Genomic DNA, 23,038 nt, shown 5'->3' on the forward strand with positions numbered 1-23,038 from the left:
AAATCCGATTTTATTCTGTCAGAATGATAGAATTTTAATCATAAACCAGTAAATATATTTTTCGATTTTATTCCGTCAGAATGACTGAATGTAAACCATAAACTAGTAAATATATTCTGAAAGAATATACAAAATCGATTCTTGAACTAATAATATACCAAATAATTACATTGTATGATTGTGATTCATTGAATAATAACAAAACATTCTGAAAGAATAACAAGTATAATTCTTAAAAAATAACAACATTCTTAAACAATGAGTGTGATCATTCTTTAATTCATTCTTCAAGCATTTCCATCAGGTTTTCAAGCCATTCTTCAAGCCTTTCCCTGCCTTTTTTGGTTGTCTAGGTCTGATCAATTTGCAGGATTATATGTGAAGAATATTCCCCTTCTTCATTCTGAAAATTCTTCATTCCGAAAGAATAGTAGCCTTCTTCAAACTAAAGCCCTTTTTATTCTAAAAGAATATTGCCCTCATTCTGAAAGAATTTTCAGGTTAACATTCATTTGCCCTCATTCTGAAAGAATTTTCAGGTTAACATTCTAAAAGAATATTGCCCTCATGCTGTCATATCAGCCAAACTAATGATGATATTCACATGCAAACAAACAATAAATCATCACAAATCAAGGAATGTGAATGGAAGTATGGAATGGAGTCAGTCATTACCTTGAGAAGGTGCAGTAACATAATAAGCAAGACCACCAACTGGAACAGATTGCTCAGAGTATTCAGATTCCTTCCATTTTCCCAACATATTAACCAAGAAATTCCCACTGTACTTTCTATGCAACAACTGAAAAGGAACAACAACAACAATATAAGTAATTATTCAATTCAACAATACAAGCAACATTGAAAAGAACTGATATCAGAAAAAAAAAATTGATTCATTTGGATATAAATCATAACACTTTCATCCATAAGAAAAAAAAATAAACAGGTGTATATAACATACCTGTAACCATCAATGACCAGGATAAAATGATGAGGGCGAATAAGACCTTCAATATTACATAAAATATGATTAATTTGTCTACACATTGTTCATCCATGGAAGCTATTTCAGACACCCTATTCATGTTATCGCTACTTTGGAGTAGAATCAATCAAAAGGGAAGATCCTAACAAGTTGAGTCGATGGTGGTATAGAGCTCGACCCCTAAATTTAAAACCTTAGGAAACCTAAAACAAAAGAAACTGTTATAACGGCATATTGTATCGATTGAGGAGCAATTGATTTGAGATTATGATCGATTTTGCTACAAACCAAAAAACAAACATAAACTATTACCTGGACCATAACAGGGGTAGTCACCGGTTATTGGGTTGTACACGAAAATTTCTTAAGCCGCCAACATTGCTTAAAATACATGCTTACCTGGTGTTGATGGGAATATTCCAAACTTCAATCGGTAGTTTACGGTGGCAAATTCGAAGTTTCGACCTGTGATTGTCTTAATTTAGGGTTCGACGGAGGAGCGTCGGTGTTTCACAATGACAAAAACAAGAACGGTGATGGTGAAATCAAGTAGTCGACGGTGTGTGTTTGTTTATACCGATGGTGAGGAATGAAGTTGCAGACCTAGCCCCTTCTCATCTTCATCGCCATCGAGACTGAAAAAAAAAAGTGAATGATTACCAGAGAATATTGATTCAATGGTTACGTGTGTGTTTTTTTTGTGTGTGTGAAGACCATTGATAAATATACGGTGTTTGTTACCTTAAACTTAGGGTATATATTAATTGAATTATGATTTTACCATAATTAAATATACTAAGTTTACCATTATACCCTTTTTTAATTTATTATATGATTTATTATTTCCTGAATTCCCATTGGTGCACACATGCACACAATACTTGTTGGAAACAATTGAACCTAACTCTCTCTCTCTCTCTCTCTCTATATATATATATATATATATATATATATATATATATATATATATATATATATATATATATATATATATATATATATATATATATATATATATATATATATATATATATATACTTAAAAACTCAACATCCAATGTTGGTTTAGACCATATTTGGTAAATAATAAATTAGTTTATTGTAATTTAGTATATGGTAAAATTATAAAAACAATTTATTATAGTTTATGAAGTATTTTATAAACTAATTTATTGATAAACTAGCTTAAAATAAATTATTGATAATTTAGCTTATAAGTTGTTTTGTCAAAAAAATAAATAAATAAAATTAAAAAAAAAATTATAAGTTCATGGTTATAACTATAGAAGCACAAGTTTCTCCTTGTTTTGTTTTATATATTTTTTTTCTTTGTGCTTGTTTTGACCCACAATCACCCCTCGATTTGTCTGATTTTATTGATTTCCCTTGTCAAATATAGGAGATCGAAAGTCTAATCAGGTTTGCATATTTAGGTAAAAATAAATTCATAAGTTGATAATCCCTTTATGTCGGTTAAAGTGGTTTCTTTTCTATTTATTTTACTGCATACGAATTTGCATATGGTTTCAAGAGATTGGACTTTTTCGTATAGATCAATCGTAAAGCCTTCTACAGTACGTCTTTTGATCATGTCGAATGGGGAAAAATCCTGTTGACAATTGGTCGGCTTGTTAAATTATATTTAGTACTTAATTATTTACTAGTAATATTAATATAATATTAACAAAAAGCAAATTATATGTGTTTGCGTTTATCATGTGGCTCCCAACACATAAACACTGCAACATCATGTATGTTTATTAACACAGATATCATAAGTATCACATCTACTCAATTGCATACACATTTGGACTGGAGCACCTACCATTTCTTCATATGCTTAGAGCAACTCTGAAAATAAAACCTATTTTATTCTACCAAACACTCTGAAAATAAGTCTCACAGTAAGTTTTACTCCTACTCACAAAAAATATATATTACACGTAAACCTGTTGTCAATACAGATAACTCACACATAATAAACACCATATAAATTCCAAAAAGTAATCCCTGAGTAACTCAATGCATACACATTTGGAGCACAAACATATCATTTCTTTCAAAGGATTAAAGCAACTACATGAAAATAATCTAAGGCATACAAATTAGTAACTTGACTGTAAAAAAGGCCAATTTGCAAGACCTTTTTTTCTACTAAAGATGCGTTGAAACTTCACTAACGCACATTTTACTTGTCACCTTTATAAGTTGATATGTTTCATCATTCAATTCCACTTTATCCTTCTTCATCCTCTCACCTACAATTAATGGCATTTTTCCAGCTTTCACATACGTCTTAAGAACCAAATTATATATCTCTGTGCTCACATAACCAGCATCACGAAGAGTCACCAACACTTGTTCAGCACCCTCGACATTACCATATTCTTCAAGCATTCCATACACTTTTCTAACAATCTTTTCATCCGGGTCCCACTTTTTCACTGACCCTATAGCTTTCTTGAAACATTCCAAAACTTTATCCATTTCCTTTTCATGTACACAACCATATGTAAGAAGCTCCCATGATGTGTAACTAGGTACAATTCCTTTTTCAACCATCCTTTTTTCAAAAAAGTTTTCAGCCATTTTCATTTCGTTTTTGTTGATGTAAGCTGCAAGGATCAAATTTGGAACCCTAGAATCGCCAGTTATAGATACAGATTCCCATTCTGTATATATATTCTCTGCTTCTTTAAGCTCGTTAAGCTTTATCATAGAAGATATCATGCAATTATATTCTGCATCATTTAGCTTACGAAAGGTTGATTTCATCTTCTTCCATATGCGATCAACATCTTCTTTTTTCCCAAGACTTGTATAAAGACTGATAATTGAAGAATAAGCAACACGGACTTTTTTAGAAACCCTTTTCTCCATTTCCTTAACACTCAAGGAAGCGTCTTCATGTCGTGAATTTTTAAGATACAAACTGGTTAAAAGACTAAATGTTACCCAATCTGGATCCACCTTTCTCTTCTTCAGCTCAAGAATAATCTTTTCAGCAGTAATGATGTCATTCTGGGAGTTACATGTTGTTAACCATAGATTGTAAGTTATTATATCTGGTGAGGTATTCTTTTTCAGCTCCTGAAGAATTCCAGGAAGCTTTTGTAATTGGTCATTGGAGATGTAGCGTGACATCATATGGTTAAAAGGAAGAGGGTATTTCAAGAAACCACATTCTGACATTTTTGCCATTAAAGCTTCGACTTTGGAAGAATCTTTATGCTGGACGTAAGTATGGAGAAGAGCTGTACAGGTTGGCTGCCCTTTCATTTGATATGGGAGATCTTCAAAAAACTTCTCTGCGCTGTTTATACCACGAACTTTTGCAATTAAGTCCAAGTGAACAGCGTAATCTCCTTCTACTAACTTGATATCTTGTTGTAAAGTCATCCATTCACAAACCTTCAAAACAATCAAATTAATGTTAGAAAAAAAAAACTTAATACAAATAATTTTCAAACTGAAAACCAACACATCCACAGTAGAATTAAAGCTATTATTCTTTACAAAATGTCAGAGATACTTCTATCTGAAGCTGATAACCATTTAATCAATCATAATGTAAAGACATACAAGAGAATTCATACTAAATTGACTGTGAAAACTTCAAATAGATTTATTCGAACCGATGCGCAAAAATTACGTAATGGAGACGAGAGATATGAGTACCTCGAGGGCGTGTTTGTAACGCTTTAGCTTCCGGAGCTCTCGTACTATGCGATTAAGCTCGTACTTACGAACAACGTGCCCTTCCTCCTTCCATTTGTTTATGGTGATAACGGCACTGCGTTTCGTGTAAACCAGGCTAAGAAGACTTCGACCTAAGGTGTCCTTTCCGGTACCGGTGTTTTTCCTAGTGGCGATGGTGATGGCACCAGGGGCAAGGGATGGAGCTGGAACTTTCGAAGCCTCTGCAACCGCTGTCGCCGAGAAATATCGGACAGCGGCGAGTGATCGTCGACCAAGACGGAGCATGGCTTCCACCGTCAACAGACCCAGGCAGAGTGGTGCGGCTGCAGCCTTCTGGGTTTCATGACCATGACCAAGAAACGGTGAATCAGGGGTAAATTTTGGGCCCCCATTTCATTTGAATATGGGCTTCGAAAGAAAAAGTTGGTTTCTTTAGTTTGTTATTATTATTATTTGAATCATATCATCAAGTATGATACGATTTACTACTCAACCATAATACATGAACTATTAAATCATAAGAAATATTTTTTTGGAAAGGGAACTTTCCTAACGAGGGTTTTCGGGCCAGCTTTCGCGCACCGACTAATCTCCCGCTGCAAACATGAGACTTTGCCTCATGCCCTGGAGTCACTGCAGGCGAACCTTCATGGCCACAAGGGCTGAGTAGTGCCAGGATTTGAACATGGGTCAATAGGTTATCCACCATATCTTCCACATGCCTTACCAAGTCACCACAACCCAAGTGGTTTCATATTTCTGTTATGTATGTAGGTTAATCATAAATTTTGTTATGATTCGAAATTATAAATTTGTATTGTCTATATTTGTATAGAAAGTTAAAATACAATTTTTGATGTATTTAGTTATCTTAATAAAAATAATATTGTATAACTAAATAAAATTTGCTAAAAAACCATTCAACCAACCACTAATTATGGGGATAATGACTTAAAAGGGTAATATATTTTTCGATTTGTACACATTTCGTCACTGAGTTTTTTTTTCGTCCACATTACCCCTTCAACTTGTTAAACTGTATACATTCAGCCCTTATGACCGGCTACTCCAGGTTACCCGATAAAAATGACTTAATAGGGTAATATATTTCTCACTTTGTACACATTTAGTCCTTAATATTTTTGTACACATTTAGTCCTTTTTTTTTTTGCAAAATAAGTCATTTTTTTGTACTCATTCAGTACTTATGAATGATTTTTTAGTTTTTTCTCACGAAATCTTACGTGGGACATTGATTAATGAGGTGTATGAGGCTTTTGAAGATTATATCCATCGCTATCTCGACTATTTGGTTGCTTAGGTCATGTGTTCTGAACGTCATAACTTCTTCATATGATCTCGGATTTTAACGATCTTTATATCCATGCGTTCGTATTTTAATCTACTACAACTTTCATTTAGATAACTCCCCTTAAAAAATAATATATTTTTACTTACAATTTTTATATCCATACGCGGTGGCGGATTTAGTATGGTCCCGGTGTTGCACCGACAACACCTGTTTTTTCTGTTCTCAGTGGAAAATTTTTCGCTTTTTTTTTCGTTTATACTTATTTTCCATGTATCGGCAACACCTATTTCATCTCGGCAACACCTACTATGTATTACTGCGTCTTCCCCTGTCCATACGTTTTTTTATGAATGCATGTATGTATGTTTTTTTTATAAAATCGTTAGTAAAAATATATTACATTTTAACGGGAGTAATCTTAATTAAAGTTGTAGTAGACTCAAAAAATGAACACGTGTATAAAGATCCTTAAAATCTGATATCGTATGAAGAAGTTACGATGTTCAAAATACAAGACCTAAGCCAAACCACAAGACTTACGCAACCAAGCAGTCGAGATCGCATTGGACGTAAGCATCAACAACCCCAAGCACCTCATCAATGATTGTCTCACGTAAGATGTCGTGAAAAAACCCTAAAGAAATCATTCATAAGTATTGAATGAGTACAAAAAAAGGACTTATTTTCAAACAAAAAAAATTGTTAAGGACTAAATATGTACAAAAATATTAAGGACTAAATGTGTACAAAATGAAAAATACATTACCATATCAAGTCATTTTTCCCGGCTAACCTGAAGTAACAGGTCATAAGGACTGGATGTGTACAGTTTAACAAGTTTAAGGAGTAAATCCTTGTCACGCGCCACTACAAGTTTCTTAATAAATATCGGCTTTATCTAAAATTTAATTTTTGACACTCATTTTTATTCTTAATTAATCAAGCCCTAATAATTAAGCATAAAACACATAAAATTCACATAATTCCTTTTCATTTCTTCAAAATGAGTTACAAAGGTTAACCTAGACTATAATGTCAATATTAATGCATAGCCTAGAAACACGGGCATTACAATTCTCTCCCCCTTAGGATGATTCCGTCCCCGGAATCACACATCAGCAAACAAATGCGGGTAGCGACTCCTCATGTCACTCTCCGTTTCCCAGGTGAGATTTGGCCCATTCGTATGTTTCCAACGCATAAGCACTAAATCGACCATCTTACGTCGCAATTTCTTAGTCTTACGGTCAACGATTGTCTCAGGTTCTTCGATCAACCTCTTGTTTTCATCCAACCTTAACTCAAAAATCGGAATTATGTCAGGCACATCTCCCGTGAACTTTATCAAATAACACACATGAAATGTGTTATGAATACCCTCCAGTTCTTCCGGTAATTCTAGCTTGTAAGCTTGATTCCCGATCATCTGAAGAACTTTAAATGGTCCAATAAACCTTGGACTCAACTTTCCCCTCTTACCAAATCTTATAAGTCCCTTCCACGGCGAGACTTTAAGTAAAACCGAATCTCCAACATCGAAGGATATCGGTTGTCTTTTCTTGTCAGCATAACTCTTTTGTCGATCTTGAGCAGCTAACATCCTTTCCCTTATCACTTTCAACTTTTCAGCAGTTTGATGGACTATCTCAGGTCCCATAAACTGCTTTTCCCCAGCTTCCAGCCAGCATGATGGCGTTCGACACTTTTCTCCATACAAAGCGTGAAAAGGTGCCATTTTGATGCTCGAGTGGAAACTATTATTATAGGAAAATTCTACTAAAGGTAAGTGTTCGTCCCAATTACCTTGGAATTCTAGGGTACATGCTCTCAGCATATCCTCCAATGTTTGAATCGTTCGTTCGCTTTGACCATCGGTTTGCGGATGGTAAGCTGTACTCAAACACAACTTAGTACCCAATTCCTCTTGTAGACTTCTCCAAAACCTTGAGGTAAAACGACTGTCACGATCGGATACAATCGTTAACGGAACACCGTGTAGCCTCACAATTTCCTTCACATAAGAATTCGCAAGTTTATCCATAGACCATTTCTCGTTAGCGGCTATGAAATGCGCACTCTTAGTGAAGCGATCAACGACCACCCAAATCATGTCGTGACCGTTCCTGGTTTTGGGCAGTTTAGTCACAAAATCCATAGTGATATCTTCCCATTTACCCATGGGTACAGGTAAAGGTTCTAAACTCCCATACGGTTTTTGATGTTGTGCCTTAACCCTAGCACAAGTTACACACTCAGCCACATACTTAGCAACATCGAGCTTCATCGTCGGCCACCAGTAATAGGGTTTTAGGTCCCTATACATTTTCGTACTGCCGGGATGAATCGAGTATATGGTTTTGTGAGCTTCTTCCATCAGAAGACCTCTTACTCCTCCCGTATTAGGTACCCAAATCCTATCTTTGAATACCTTCAATCCTTGACCGTTTGTATCAAACACCAACGTTTTACCCAAACGTTCCTCCTTCCGGTCATTCTTTTCTAAAGCTTCCTCCTGAGCTTTCTTTATACTTTCCACAATTGTAGAGACAACTTCAATCTTCAACGCTCTTGGCCTTCTCTTTTCAAGATTTACCTTCCGACTGAGAGCATCAGCAACAACATTTGCTTTACCAGGGTGGTAAAGTATCTCACAGTCGTAGTCCTTGAGTAGTTCCAGCCAGCGCCGCTGTCTCATGTTCAATTCCTTATGATTAAAGAGATATTGAAGACTCTTATGATCAGTGAAAAGTTTACACTTAGTACCATAAAGATAATGCCTCCATATATTTAAGGCGAATACTACCGCTGCCAACTCCAGATCATGAGTGGGGTAGTTCTTTTCATGCTCTTTCAACTGTCTCGAGGCATACGCGATCACTTTATCCCTTTGGGTCAGAACACATCCTAACCCAACTCCAGAGGCATCACTATAGACTGCAAAGTCCTCAACTCCTTCAGGTAACGAAAGAATCGGTGCTTCACACAGTCTCTTCTTCAACTTCTCAAAGGCTTCCTTATGCTTCTCATTCCAAGCATAAGTAGCTCCTTTGTGGGTCAAAGCTTTTAATGGAGTAGCGATCGAAGAAAAGCCTTGGATAAATCTTCGATAATATCCAGCTAATCCTAAAAAGCTTCTAATCTCCGTAGGACTTTTTGGTTGTTCCCACTTTATCACAGCTTCAATATTTGTTGGGTCAACCATTATTCCTTCTTGGTTAACCACATGACCTAAAAATTGGACTTCTTGAATCCAAAATTCACATTTGGAGAACTTGGTATACAGCTTCTCCTTTTTCAGAACTTCTAGCACTTCACGCAGATGCTTCTCATGCTCCTGCTTGCTTTTCGAATAGATCAAGATATCGTCTATGAATACTATCACGGATTTATCAAGGTATAGTTTACAAACCCTGTTCATCAAATCCATGAAAGCTGCTGGGGCATTGGTTAATCTGAACGACATAACCAAAAATTCATAGTGTCCATATCTTGTTCTGAACGCAGTCTTTTCGATATCCTGCTCCCTCACCTTCAGTTGATGGTATCCAGACCTAAGATCGATCTTCGAGAAATAGTTCGAACCTTGTAATTGGTCGAACAGGTCATCGATCCTCGGCAACGGATACTTGTTCTTTATCGTCGCTTTATTCAGCTCTCTGTAATCGATGCACATTCTCATGCTCCCGTCTTTCTTCTTTACAAATAACACAGGGGCTCCCCGGGGTGATGAACTAGGTCGAATGAAACCTTTGTCCAATAACTCCTGAAGTTGTGTCATAAGTTCTTTCATTTCGGTTGGTGCTAATCGATACGGTGCTTTTGCTATCGGCGTCGTTCCTGGTAACAAGTCGATACGAAACTCAACTTGTCGATCAGGGGGCAATCCGGGAAGATCTTCGGGAAAGACTTCCGGATAATCACACACCACTGGAATATCCTGCACCTCCTTCTTTTTCTTCTGAGCATCGATCACGAACGCTAAATATGATGTACATCCCTTGGCCAAACACTTTATGGCTTTCATTAGGGAAATGATTCTAGAGTTTACTCTGCGTTTGTCTCCGTACACCATAAACGACTCTTTCCCTGGCGGGTTTACTTTTACTATCTTCTTCCTACATAGTATCTCGGCATCATTGGCGCTAAGCCAATCCATTCCTAAAACTATGTCGAATCCATTTAACTCGATAGGCAATAATTCCGCGTGGAACTTATTCCCATCCAAGTCAATGATGATGTTTCTCATACGATGGCTAACAGGTACGAACTTGCCACTAGCAATTTCGACTAATAAGGCATTAACTAGTCTATCAACAGGCAAAGCTAGTTTTCTACCAAATTCATGCGATATAAAGGAGTAATTGGCTCCAGAATCAAACAAAATTTGGGCAGGCAATTCGTTTACGAGAAAGGTACCTGAAGCGACATCGACTTCTTCTTTCGCGGCTTCAAGGGTCATCTGAAAGGCTCTTGCCTTCGGCTTTGGTGGTAGATTGGGCTTTGCTGCATCCTTCTTCTTTGGACAGTCTTTAAAAACATGCCCTACTTCATGGCATTCAAAACATACCCTCTTGTCGGACGGACACACGTTGGCATAATGCCCAGTCTTTCCACATTTGTAGCAAGTCACCTCCTCGCTACATTTCCCAGAGTGTTTTTTCTTGCACTTCTCACACCATTTCACTTCTCCTCCTCCTCCTTCAAACTTCTTAGACTTAGAAAATTTGCTTCTCTTGTTGGAACCTGAAGTTCCTTCAAATTTTCTCTTTTCACCAACTTCCGCCCTCTCCAGACCCTTCTCCCTGATCTGAACCTCCACATTCTTAGCAGCCCAGATGGCGGCTTTCAAAGTGGGTGCTTGCTTAACCATTGGACCAAAGTCCGCTGGTAATCCGAGGGCAAACTTGTTAACCCTAGAGAGTTCAGTTGGAACTAGGTAAGGAACAAGCTTCATCTTTTCAGTAAAACTAGCAGCGTATTCAGTAACGCTCATCTTTCCCTTCTTTAAATTCTAGAACTCATTATTAATTTCCAGAAGGTCCTGCTCAGAGCAGTACTACAGTTTCAGTTGTAGCACAAAGTCTTCCCAAGACATCTTACTAGCTTCTCCCTTGGGCATCGAATCAGCTAGTAACTTCCACCAGCTCAACACACCAGACTTCAACAGAGGAATTGCAAGTGCGGTCTTTTGTTTGTTGCTGCACTCACAACTTTCAAACATCGTCTCCATTTCGGAGATCCAGTTCATGACTTCCACCGGTGTCGGACTCCCAGATAGACACGACGGTTTAGATGCCATGAAATCTTTATATTTGCACCCGCGTCCATCAGCTCCTCCATCCTGGTTGTTTTGTCTAACTATCGATGGGTTGGCTTGACCAAGAGTCCCACTATAGTTCCCTCCTACTGATTTCCCTTCATTCAATACGGGCTATTCAACAGGTATCGTAGTCTCTTCCCTATTCTGTTGTAGTAACCGCCTCGTCTCCTCCATTTGGCGATCCAGCATCGCCTGTATCATTGCTTGTACCCCAGCCATCGTCATTGGCTCAGGTGCAGCTCCTACAACAGGTACTTGCTCAACTACTTGAGGTTGAGGCTGTTGATTCTTGTTTCCATTTGCGTTCGCAACTCCACTACAAGTTCTTGCCATTACAATCTATATACCGAATAAGGCGAATTAGGTCTTTATCCTTGTTAGACATGTCAATTCCCTTATCACTCCGAAACGTTTACATGTTAGTTCTAATCTCGTAATCATACGCTTAGAATCCTATACACATAAGGTTTCCAGATCCGGTCGGCAACAGACCATAGATCCGAACAAATAATGGCACACATGGCAAACACATAGCATTTAGCACATAAGGGCATTTTAGGCATATTTCCTAAAATAAACTAGTGCTCGTGTCTAAATATGGTAGACACTCATCTCACAATCAACACTTAGCATTCTAAGTTTAAGCCTAGAAATCCTATAATTTCTTAGTTCGCTTAAACTAATGCTCTGATACCAACTGTGACATCCCCTAATTTCTCGGCCAGAAAAGACCGATTTAATTTATGCTTTTTAAAATGAAATCAAAGAAATCTTTTCAAAAGATGTTGCGGAATTGGTCCCCAAACAACATATGATAAAAGTTTATCAAAACCCTTCATTAAGAAGGTATATATATATATATATATATATATATATATATATATATATATATATATATATCAAAACCTCGGGATGTCATGTTCCGATACAGATCAAAAGCATAAACAAAGCATTATAAGCCTTACAACAGTTATTTACAACTACTGGCTTATAATCAAAATCTCTTTTTGTCCTCCGACTATGCTCGGGGTCCACTACCTGTAAACATAAAAAGCTGAGTGGGCCAGGCTTGGGAGCCTGGTGAGCATATAGGGTTTTCAACCCACAATAATATTAAACTTATTAAGTTCACCAATCAATAATAACCCTGATTACCCGTTCCCGTTATCCTCACTTTACGTCCCTAAACACTTTTCACAAGGGACTAGACTAAAGAATATCATCGGGATGGACACTACTGCTAAGGGGTTTCCTCAGCCATACATGTCCTAAAGGCAACCATGAGGGGGATGGAGTACAGCTAATGAACACCCAAGTTCATTAACACCTACAGGTTGCGAACCTGCTAATGTTTCCCACTGGACTGTCTAGAAAGTCCGTGGTCGTCATCCAAACTCCGCTAGATGACTGAATCACAAATCACAACGAGGCCTCTCATCACTTTTATTTATCACACATCACTATCTACCCATGTTCTACCCAACATATTTGTAGATAAAAATACTTATACAGTTTAAAACGTGTATAAAACATCGACTCAACAGTCACCTCAAATAAACAATTAATATATTTACACATAGCACGTATTATAAGCTAAATACTTCATATCTATGTGTAAAATGAGAGTGACTATACACTCACTTGATTTGATGATAATCGGGCAGCAATTCGTTTCCTAAAACGTTCGTTTCTAATAAAACCGGGAGTTTTATTCAGAAACCGGGCTCTGCAAAAGTCGGGCTTCGAAACCGAAAAGATAAATTTTTCGGGCTTCACGGGCTCCTCGTGGCGTATTCCGGGGCTTATAATCGATACCGGGGCTTCGGGGGATTCTAGGATGAAGAAAATATGAAGAAAGGGGGTGAAAATGGCAATTTTCCAAAAGTACCCGAGAGGCTTCGCAGGTACCCTTCTATTTATAGGGTCCGAAGTCTTGTTCTAATGGATGAGAAGAGGCCACGCACCTCAGATCCGACGGCTCGCAGAGGAGGCTCGCACGAGGGCAGCATGTGCGAAGTCTCTCTGGCAGCTGCTGATTGGTCCGAAGCGAAGGTCCGAAGTCGGTTCCGGTGCGCAGGTGATCAGCATGTGCGAGGGCCTCGGTGGCACTTGCTGATTGGACCTCGGTATCGTGACCATGTGCGAGGCTCGGACTCTGGTTTGCGAGGTTCGGATTGGGCCTCCCTTCGGTCAAATCAGAATTCGACACGTGGCACTGTTCATGCGAGGGTGACTCAGCATACTTCACCACGTGGCTTCGCATGAGTCACTGATTTCGGACACGTGTCACCTTCTAAGCGAGGGTGACGTGGCATATCGTGACTATGCGAATTTTCTCGGTTTTCACGCCAAAACTTCTAAAATCCATAACTTTTGCATACGAGCTCCGTTTTTGACGTTCTTTATATGCACGCGTAGCTAAAATTACGCTCTACAACTTCCGTTTAGACTTCGTCGGCTAATTTTGACTTTAGATTTTATATTATTATTTTTAACAGACCGGGACAGGAAATCCGTTAAAAATTCATAACTTCTTCATCCGACGTCCGTTTTCATCAGACTTTTTACCGTTGTGCTCTTAATAACGAGACCTTCGATTCTCGTTTAGGTTGTGTCGGCTAAAAATCGCTCGATCTAAAATTCGAGTTTTTAGCTGTCTACTGCTAAGCCGAAACTTCGAAAAATCATAACTTCCTCATACGAAGTCAGATTTTGGCGTTCTTTTTATCGAACTTCTCGGTTTAACGAACACTACAAGTTTCGTTTAGATCACTAAGGCCAAAAAGTAGTTTATCGAAAACTCACTTTTTACGACATTCGGCCCCGTGCCGGTTCGTCGCGAAACTTTGACAGGTCATAACTTCTTCGTTATAACTCGGATTTCGGCATTCTTTATATATCCGTAATCCTTGTCACGCCCACTACAAGTTTCTTAATAAATATCGGCTTTATCTAAAATTTAATTTTTGACGCTCATTTTTATTCTTAATTAATCAAGCCCTAAAAATTAAGCATAAAACACATAAAATTCACATAATTCCTTTTCATTTCTTCAAAATGAGTTACAAAGGTTAACCTAGACTATAATGTCAATATTAATGCCTAGCCTAGAAACACGGGCATTACAATTCTCTCCCCCTTAGGATGATTCCGTCCCCGGAATCACACATCAGCAAACAAATGCGGGTAGCGACTCCTCATGTCACTCTCCGTTTCCCAGGTGAGATTTGGCCCATTCGTATGTTTCCAACGCATAAGCACTAAATCGACCATCTTGCGTCGCAATTTCTTAGTCTTACGGTCAACGATTGCCTCAGGTTCTTCGATCAACCTCTTGTTTTCATCCAACCTTAACTCAGAAATCAGAATTATGTCAGGCACATCTCCCGTGAACTTTCTCAAATAACACACATGAAATGTGTTATGAATACCCTCCAGTTCTTCCGGTAATTCTAGCTTGTAAGCTTGATTCCCGATCCTCTGAAGAACTTTAAATGGTCCAATAAACCTTGGACTCAACTTTCCCCTCTTACCAAATCTTATAAGTCCCTTCCACGGCGAGACTTTAAGTAAAACTTAATCTCCAACATCGAAGGATATCGGTTGTCTTTTCTTGTCAGCATAACTCTTTTGTCGATCTTGAGCAGCTAACATCCTTTCCCTTATCACTTTCAACTTTTCAGCAGTTTGATGGACTATCTCAGGTCCCATAAACTGCTTTTCCCCAGCTTCCAGACAGCATGATGGCGTTCGACACTTTTCTCCATACAAAGCGTGAAAAGGTGCCATTTTGATGCTCGAGTGGAAACTATTATTATAGGAAAATTCTACTAAAGGTAAGTGTTCGTCCCAATTACCTTGGAATTCTAGGGTACATGCTCTCAGCATATCCTCCAATGTTTGAATCGTTCGTTCGCTTTGACCATCGGTTTGCGGATGGTAAGCTGTACTCAAACACAACTTAGTACCCAATTCCTCTTGTAGACTTCTCCAAAACCTTGAGGTAAAACGACTGTCACGATCAGATACAATCGTTAACGGAACACCGTGTAGCCTCACAATTTCCTTTACATAAGAATTCGCAAGTTTATCCATAGACCATTTCTCGTTAGCGGCTATGAAATGCGCACTCTTAGTGAAGCGATCAACGACCACCCAAATCATGTCGTGACCGTTCCTGGTTCTGGGCAGTTTAGTCACAAAATCCATAGTGATATCTTCCCATTTACCCATGGGTACAGGTAAAGGTTCTAAACTCCCATACGGTTTCTGATGTTGTGCCTTAACCCTAGCACAAGTTACACACTCAGCCACATACTTAGCAACATCGAGCTTCATCGTCGGCCACCAGTAATAGGGTTTTAGGTCCCTATACATTTTCGTACTGCCGGGATGAATCGAGTACATGGTTTTGTGAGCTTCTTCCATCAGAAGACCTCTTACTCCTCCCGTATTAGGTACCCAAATCCTATCTTTGAATACCTTCAATCCTTGACCGTTTGTATCAAACACCAACGTTTTACCCAAATGTTCCTCCTTCCGGTCATTCTTTTCTAAAGCTTCCTCCTGAGCTTTCTTTATACTTTCCACAATTGTAGAGACAACTTCAATCTTCAACGCTCTTGGCCTTCTCTTTTCAAGATTTACCTTCCGACTGACAGCATCAGCAACAACATTTGCTTTACCAGGGTGGTAAAGTATCTCACAGTCGTAGTCCTTGAGTAGTTCCAGCCAGCGCCGCTGTCTCATGTTCAATTCCTTATGATTAAAGAGATATTGAAGACTCTTATGATCAATGAAAAGTTTACACTTACTACCATAAAGATAATGCCTCCATATATTTAAGGCGAATACTACCGCTGCCAACTCCAGATCATGAGTGGGGTAGTTCTTTTCATGCTCTTTCAACTGTCTCGAGGCATACGCGATCACTTTATCCCTTTGGGTCAGAACACATCCTAACCCAACTCCAGAGGCATCACTATAGACTGCGAAGTCCTCAACTCCTTCAGGTAACGAAAGAATCGGTGCTTCACACAGTCTCTTCTTCAACTTCTCAAAGGCTTCTGATCGAAGTTTGGTATATTCCCATCAACTCCAGTCTCTTCTTCAACTTCTTCAACTTCTCAAAGACAATCACAGGTCGAAACTTCGAATTTGCCACCGTAAACTACCGATTGAAGTTTGGTATATTCCCATCAACACCAGGTAAGCATGTATTTTAAGCAATGTTGGCGGCTTAAGAAATTTTCGTGTACAACCCAATAACCGGTAACTACCCCTGTTATGGTCCAGGTAATAGTTTCTGTTTGTTTTTTGGTTTGTAGCAAAATCGATCATAATCTCAAATCAATTGCTCCTCAATCGATACAATACGCCGTTATAACATTTTCTTTTGTTTTAGGTTTCCTAAGGTTTTAAATTTAGGGGTCGAGCTCTATACCACCATCGACTCAACTTGTTAGGATCTTCCCTTTTGATTGATTCTACTCCAAAGTAGCGATAACATGAATAGGGTGTCTGAAATAGCTTCCATGGATGAACAATGTGTAGACAAATTAATCATATTTTATGTAATATTGAAGGTCTTATTCGCCCTCATCATTTTATCCTGGTCATTGATGGTTACAGGTATGTTATATACACCTGTTTATTTTTTTTTCTTATGGATGAAAGTGTTATGATTTATATCCAAATGAATCAATTTTTTTTTTCTGATATCAGTTCTTTTCAATGTTGCTTGTATTGTTGAATTGAATAATTACTTATATTGTTGTTGTTGTTCCTTTTCAGTTGTTGCACAGAAAGTACAGTGGGAATTTCTTGGTTAATATGTTGGGAAAATGGAAGGAATCTGAATACTCTGAGCAATCTGTTCCAGTTGGTGGTCTTGCTTATTATGTTACTGCACCTTCTCAAGGTAATGACTGACTCCATTCCATACTTCCATTCACATTCCTTGATTTGTGATGATTTATTGTTTGTTTGCATGTGAATATCATCATTAGTTTGGCTGATATGACAGCATGAGGGCAATATTCTTTTAGAATGTTAACCTGAAAATTCTTTCAGAATGAGGGCAAATGAATGTTAACCTGAAAATTCTTTCAGAATGAGGGCAATATTCTTTTAGAATAAAAAGGGCTTTAGTTTGAAGAAGGCTACTATTCTTTCGGAATGAAGAATTTTCAGAATGAAGAAGGGGAATATTCTTCACATATAATCCTGCAAATTGATCAGACCTAGACAACCAAAAAAGGCAGGGAAAGGCTTGAAGAATGGCTTGAAAACCTGATGGAAATGCTTGAAGAATGAATTAAAGAATGATCACACTCATTGTTTAAGAATGTTGTTATTTTTTAAGAATTATACTTGTTATTCTTTCAGAATGTTTTGTTATTATTCAATGAATCACAATCATACAATGTAATTATTTGGTATATTATTAGTTCAAGAATCGATTTTGTATATTCTTTCAGAATATATTTACTAGTTTATGGTTTACATTCAGTCATTCTGACGGAATAAAATCGAAAAATATATTTACTGGTTTATGATTAAAATTCTATCATTCTGACAGAATAAAATCGGATTTATAATTTTAAATTAATTTTAAATATTCAGATTTTTAAAAATAAAGGAATTAATTATCCCTAAAAATCCGAAAATTTCCTTTTTTAATATAGGTTAATTGACTAAAATGCCCTTATGCTCAAATTTGTGTGATTATATGGTACATGCTATCCTATTCTACTATCATAGACCCTCAGATCATGACCTTTGATTATATTCCATCTGATGGTCCAGATCTGTGCATTCTGGCACACAATAGTTACTAGAAACAAAATAACCTAACCCTATATATATATATATATATATATATATATATATATATATATATATATATATATTTTTTTTTTTTTTTTTTTTTTTTTTCTACCAAGCCAAACTAGTCCAGTAAAATCCATGATTTGGTTTGGAACATTATAAACTAAACCGACTTAATTGGCCAACGTTTTACTGTTAAAAAAAAAAACAAACCAAATCATTATGACTTAGACCTTATATGTTAGTTATTTTGTATTGGGACCGGAGTGGTGATTCTATTGAACTTTGATAAACGTTATGTGGCAAAACTATGAAAAATATAAGAACTGGACCAACAATATAAATATCACAATCATCTTAAAACCCCAATACTGTCGAAGCAAAACCCCAAGCCCCAGGTACGACCAACGTCCACAGTCCGTCCACTTCCTTGTGACCCCAGCCGGATGCCGTAATCTTTATCGCCGCTGGTCTAAGCCGTCAATAGTTAATTAACGAGATATAGCTATTACTCGACTGTTTATAAGGACTAGGGTTTACATTTCAAAGAAGTTGCAAATGCAGAGCATCAACCCATGTTTTAGCGACGTTAATTCACTATCCGCTAATTACTTTTCTCTGCAACGTGGATTATGCGTATCAGGTAATTTTGATAATTCCTATTTCTTAATCGAATTTTGTCTTATAATCATGTTCTTGAATTTATATGAATTGTGTTGGGTAAGTGGTATATTAAGACTTATCCTGAGTAGAGGCTGTGATTATATGACGAAGATCAAATTTTTAGAATCGTAAGAACTTAGGATAATTGACCGATCATTTTCATCATTAAAAAATGTTGAAGATTACTCATGGGGATTTATAAAGTAACGCATAAGTTCTCAGCTTTCTAGTGATTGGGAAAACTGAATATGATTAGGATTTGCTGATTTTTGCGATCAAAATAAACTGATTATTAAAATAATTCTAAAATTATCCAACTATTGAGTTTAAATCAAATTGTTATCTTATTCTTATGGGTGTAATATGTAATTCCTTTTCTCTGATGAACAGGCAGACATGCACATAGCCTCCAGTTATGGCATGTACCATATGATAGAAAAAGATTTTCCCTCAAGACCACGAATTCAGAACTTTACAAACTACATTTTGGAAATTTAGCAAAACCTTTTCATTCAAGTGAATGCCACAATTCACCAATGTTGATATACAATCAGCCCAAAAGAAGCCATATGAGAATCCATTCAGCATCTGCAGAGTCTCTAAGCCACAAACTTATCGAGCAAACTTCTGAACACGAGTTTGAAGTTAGTTCATATAATCCTGAGAAATCACAACCAAAACCCAAATATGAAAACAGATTCCTTATTTTTGCACGTGTTGGTTCAGTCATCAATAATGCTGCTGAATCATTTTTCAAGAGTGAGATAAGAAGGAGATTATTTGTTACTGCTGCATTACTTGTGATTAGTCGTGTAGGATATTTTATTCCTCTTCCTGGTTTTGATAGAAGATTAGTACCAGAGAATTACCTTAGTTTTGTCTCGGGTTCAGTTGGTATGTTAATGATATTTTAATTTTAATCATCATTATCTTTTCTTCCTTTACTTATTATAATTTCATTGTCTGAAATGGCAGAGGAGCTTGGTGAGCTGGCACCAGAACTTAAGCTTTCCCTATTCCAACTTGGAATCAGTCCCCAAATTGCAGCATCTATTGTTATGCAGGTTGATTTTATTGAAATTGAATTTGATTTCATATATATTTAAGCTAATTATAGAGTGATTATGGGATCAGGTACTTTGCTATGTTCTTCCTTCATTGGTCAAGCTAAGGAAAGAAGGGTTGGATGCTAATGAGAAAATAAAGGGTTATATGTATGTTTACTCACATTCTCTTAAAAATAGTTTTATGCTATTATTATAGAAAGGTTAATAATCCCATGTTTTTCTTACTTGATTCCAGATGGTGGATGTCGCTTGGGTTTGCAATAGTAGAGGCACTGATCATTTCTTATTTTTCACTTTCGTATTCGATTTATGCAGCAAATGCAAGTCAAAGGTAATTTCTAGTATTGATTTACACACCTTGGAATTTGCTTATTGTTAAATAAACAGGTCTGATATTTTACTTGCAGATTGAAGCACATCATGTTGACAACAATTTTGTTGGTTTCTGGTGCAATGACTACAACATGGATCTGTGACAAAATATCAGACTCTGGTTTTGGTATGATTTTTTTTTTTAACAATTTACTGTGTTTTGGGTTCAATTTTCAGGTGTTTGATATAGAATGTATGACTATGATGATGTAGGTCATGGATCATCTTTGCTGATATGTGTGAATATCTTGAATGGCTACATAGAGACATTACATAAAATGTTGTCTCAGCTCTCAGGTGAGTAACATCTTGTTTGTAATTGAAATGCATGAAAAATTGGTATAATATTAAATAAAATTTGTGGTGTAGGTGGCAGTGGATGGTGGCAATATATATTTGGAGTGTCGGGTGTGTTTGTTGTTGTTACTATGTGGGCGGTTGTTGTAACTCAGGGTTGCAGAAAAATCAAGCTGCAATACTATGGCTTCAAACTTGCATCTTCCACAAGGTCATATTGTTTTTTGAATACTTTTGATTTGAGTAGTACAAGTAAAGAATGAAGATTACTAATTTGTGAAATATTTATGTTGTGGACAGAGAAGATTCCCCAGTTACAGAGGTGGAGCAATATATTCCATTCAATATTAATCCATCTGGAATGCAACCTGTCCTCACTACCAGCTACCTATTAGGCTTTCCTGCAATTGTTGCCAGGTTTGATCATATTTATATAATTATAAATATCCAAAAGCATGAAAATATCCAAACATCTTGATTGTGATTGGATCTGTTTGATGTTTGGTTGTTTTGGTGGTGATTTTAATTTAAAATTTGATCCATCAGTTGGAAGATATTGATACATACCCCTGTTGTTGGCAGCTTTTTTAGTTCAAGATTTTGGAGAAATGTGAGAGAGATTCTAAATCCTGAATCATCTCTTGGAGCAGCACCATGGGTGTACTATACAGTCTATGCATTCTTTGTTTTCCTTTTCAACATATTTGATATTGTAAGTAAGTAATATTTATTTATGAATATGATGATACAAGGGTGTTTCCGTGTTTGTTTAAACATATATTTGTAATTGACTAATTGACTAATTGTGTTATTATTGTCAGGCGAACATGCCAAAGGAAATTGCAGAGTACTTGAATAAAATGGGGGCAAGGATACCAAATATAAAGCCTGGAAAGGCGACTGTTGAATATTTGACCAAGATTCAAGCTTCAACCCGTTTCTGGGGTATGGTATCTCTTCTCTCTCTGTCCACAACACAAACAAACCTTTCCAGCTAAAATTATGTTATGTGTTTTGTTGCATGGCATAATTAATTAACTGAAACTTTTTTTTTTTTTTTTTCAGGTGGTTTGCTGTTGAGTATATTGGCGACATCATCAACAATTCTTGATCATTATCTGCGAAAAACAAATGAAGGATTTTCGATAGGGTTTACATCTGTTCTAATCATCGTAAGTCTTATTATATAGTTTCAATTTTTAGCTCTTAATTCCACATCTTGTTTGTGCAAAATGGAAGAGAAGACAATGACATGACATGACATGTTGTTGGTGACTTGGTGCAGGTGGGTTCAATCATCGAACTAAAAAGATCTTATGAAGCCTACAATGTCATGCCAAGTTTAACCAAAGCTTTAAAGCGATACGGTGTATGATACACACGTAGATTGATACATATTCTACCAATTTAAAACACAAAAAGGGAAGCAGCATGCATATTGTCTTATTGCCTTATTGCATGATGGATGATGATGTGTTGCAACAAAGGGCTCCACTCTGAGCAGACAATAAAAAAAAAACAAAGTTTCACGTCTGGGATATGAACCATTTGTGGGGGCAAACATACTCTCTGGTTATATTATATGCTGGTATATGTTTTGTTGTCCCAGTGCCTCGTCGGGTCATCAATATTATTATTATTATTATTTTTTTTTTTAATGTTTTGGGGAAAGTTTTGATTATATGATTTTCTTTTGTATAAATGAAATTCTTGTCATAGGTATGTATGACCATTTTGGATCTACATCAATGTTTGTTTTTATTTAGGAGAAATATTTCAATATCATAAAGGAAATACATAATAATGCGGGAGATTCTTATAATAAAAAACAAAATGTGCAAACATGTAATCAAATTAAATAGGTCATTCGAAAAAACTAAACGCCGTATATGTGACAATTTTATAAAAATTCGACAAGGTTATGAATTCACTGAGTAAAGATATTGTTAACCATCATCCGGATTAATGACGTCATTAACATGTATTTTGATAGGACCGATAAACTATTATCTTTACATATAATGATTATTATTTTATTTATTTCAACTTAATCAACAATATCAAGACATTTGATGATTTTTAGAATATAAAAATGTACCTAGATTTTTGGTCATAAAAATGATTACATTTGTTATAACAATGTTTACTTATTTTTCTATTCAAATAGTTTAAATGATCATCGACGTCGTAAGTTTTTATAATTAATAAATAAATGATATATTTAAAAAAATCATGTCAGATTTAAGGTGTAGTTTAGGAGTAGGTTAGATTTGCCGTTTCAAAAATAGAAACGTTAGTCTAACTGTTAAAAAAACAAAAATTAACTTATAAACTATTTCTTATGTCATTACCAAAAGAAGAAAACATTATATTCTTTAAAACAACATAAAAAGAAAAAATATATCTTTTTAGAAGATATGATGAAATAAAATGTCTCTTTTAACATTTTTTTAAATCTTAAAAGTATAACAAGTACTTTGTTATCTCATAATA

The 23,038-nt window shown here is 36.4% G+C and overlaps 2 protein-coding genes across 3 annotated transcripts; one reads left to right on the forward strand and one right to left on the reverse strand.

Annotated features, from left to right (window-relative positions):
- Positions 1-2,880: 2,880 nt before the first annotated feature.
- On the reverse strand, positions 2,881-5,018 carry LOC145135841 (pentatricopeptide repeat-containing protein At4g02820, mitochondrial-like). The gene is made up of 2 exons (XM_079070044.1): positions 4,666-5,018; positions 2,881-4,398 (listed from the first exon to the last, which is right to left on the reverse strand). Exons 1-2 carry the CDS (start codon positions 4,969-4,971, stop codon positions 3,142-3,144), a joined length of 1,563 nt encoding a protein of 520 aa, XP_078926170.1. The 5' UTR covers positions 4,972-5,018; the 3' UTR covers positions 2,881-3,141.
- A 13,498-nt stretch (positions 5,019-18,516) lies between these two features.
- On the forward strand, positions 18,517-22,288 carry LOC145138757 (preprotein translocase subunit SCY2, chloroplastic-like). 2 transcript variants are annotated; one of them, XM_079072782.1, is made up of 13 exons: positions 18,517-18,789; positions 19,200-19,703; positions 19,785-19,873; positions 19,944-20,023; positions 20,112-20,207; positions 20,284-20,375; positions 20,462-20,545; positions 20,618-20,756; positions 20,846-20,962; positions 21,128-21,257; positions 21,367-21,490; positions 21,611-21,717; positions 21,831-22,288. In XM_079072782.1, exons 1-13 carry the CDS (start codon positions 18,705-18,707, stop codon positions 21,918-21,920), a joined length of 1,737 nt encoding a protein of 578 aa, XP_078928908.1. In that variant the 5' UTR covers positions 18,517-18,704; the 3' UTR covers positions 21,921-22,288. The 2 variants fall into 2 exon arrangements, 1 of the variants encoding a protein (XP_078928908.1); XR_013721706.1 differs by lacking the exon at positions 21,831-22,288 and having other exon boundaries at positions 21,128-21,261.
- The last annotated feature ends 750 nt before the right edge of the window (positions 22,289-23,038 follow it).

Source organism: Lactuca virosa, chromosome 9 (assembly GCF_052849685.1).
Source record: "Lactuca virosa cultivar CGN04683 chromosome 9, Lactuca_virosa_CGN04683_v6, whole genome shotgun sequence".
Classification (NCBI taxonomy): domain Eukaryota; kingdom Viridiplantae; phylum Streptophyta; class Magnoliopsida; order Asterales; family Asteraceae; genus Lactuca; species Lactuca virosa.

What these genes read in the sequence shown, in the direction of transcription:
- LOC145138757 (XM_079072782.1), top strand. Translation starts at nt 18,705, where the DNA reads ATGCAGAGCATCAACCCATGTTTTAGCGACGTTAATTCACTATCCGCT. An exon ending in GAGAAAATAAAGGGTTATAT is followed by an intron (nt 20,024 to 20,111) that starts GTATGTTTACTC and finishes ACTTGATTCCAG; the next exon opens with ATGGTGGATGTCGCTTGGGT. An exon ending in AAACTTGCATCTTCCACAAG is followed by an intron (nt 20,757 to 20,845) that starts GTCATATTGTTT and finishes TGTTGTGGACAG; the next exon opens with AGAAGATTCCCCAGTTACAG.
- LOC145135841 (XM_079070044.1), bottom strand. Translation starts at nt 4,971, where the DNA reads ATGCTCCGTCTTGGTCGACGATCACTCGCCGCTGTCCGATATTTCTCG. An exon ending in GTTACAAACACGCCCTCGAG is followed by an intron (nt 4,399 to 4,665) that starts GTACTCATATCT and finishes ATTGTTTTGAAG; the next exon opens with GTTTGTGAATGGATGACTTT.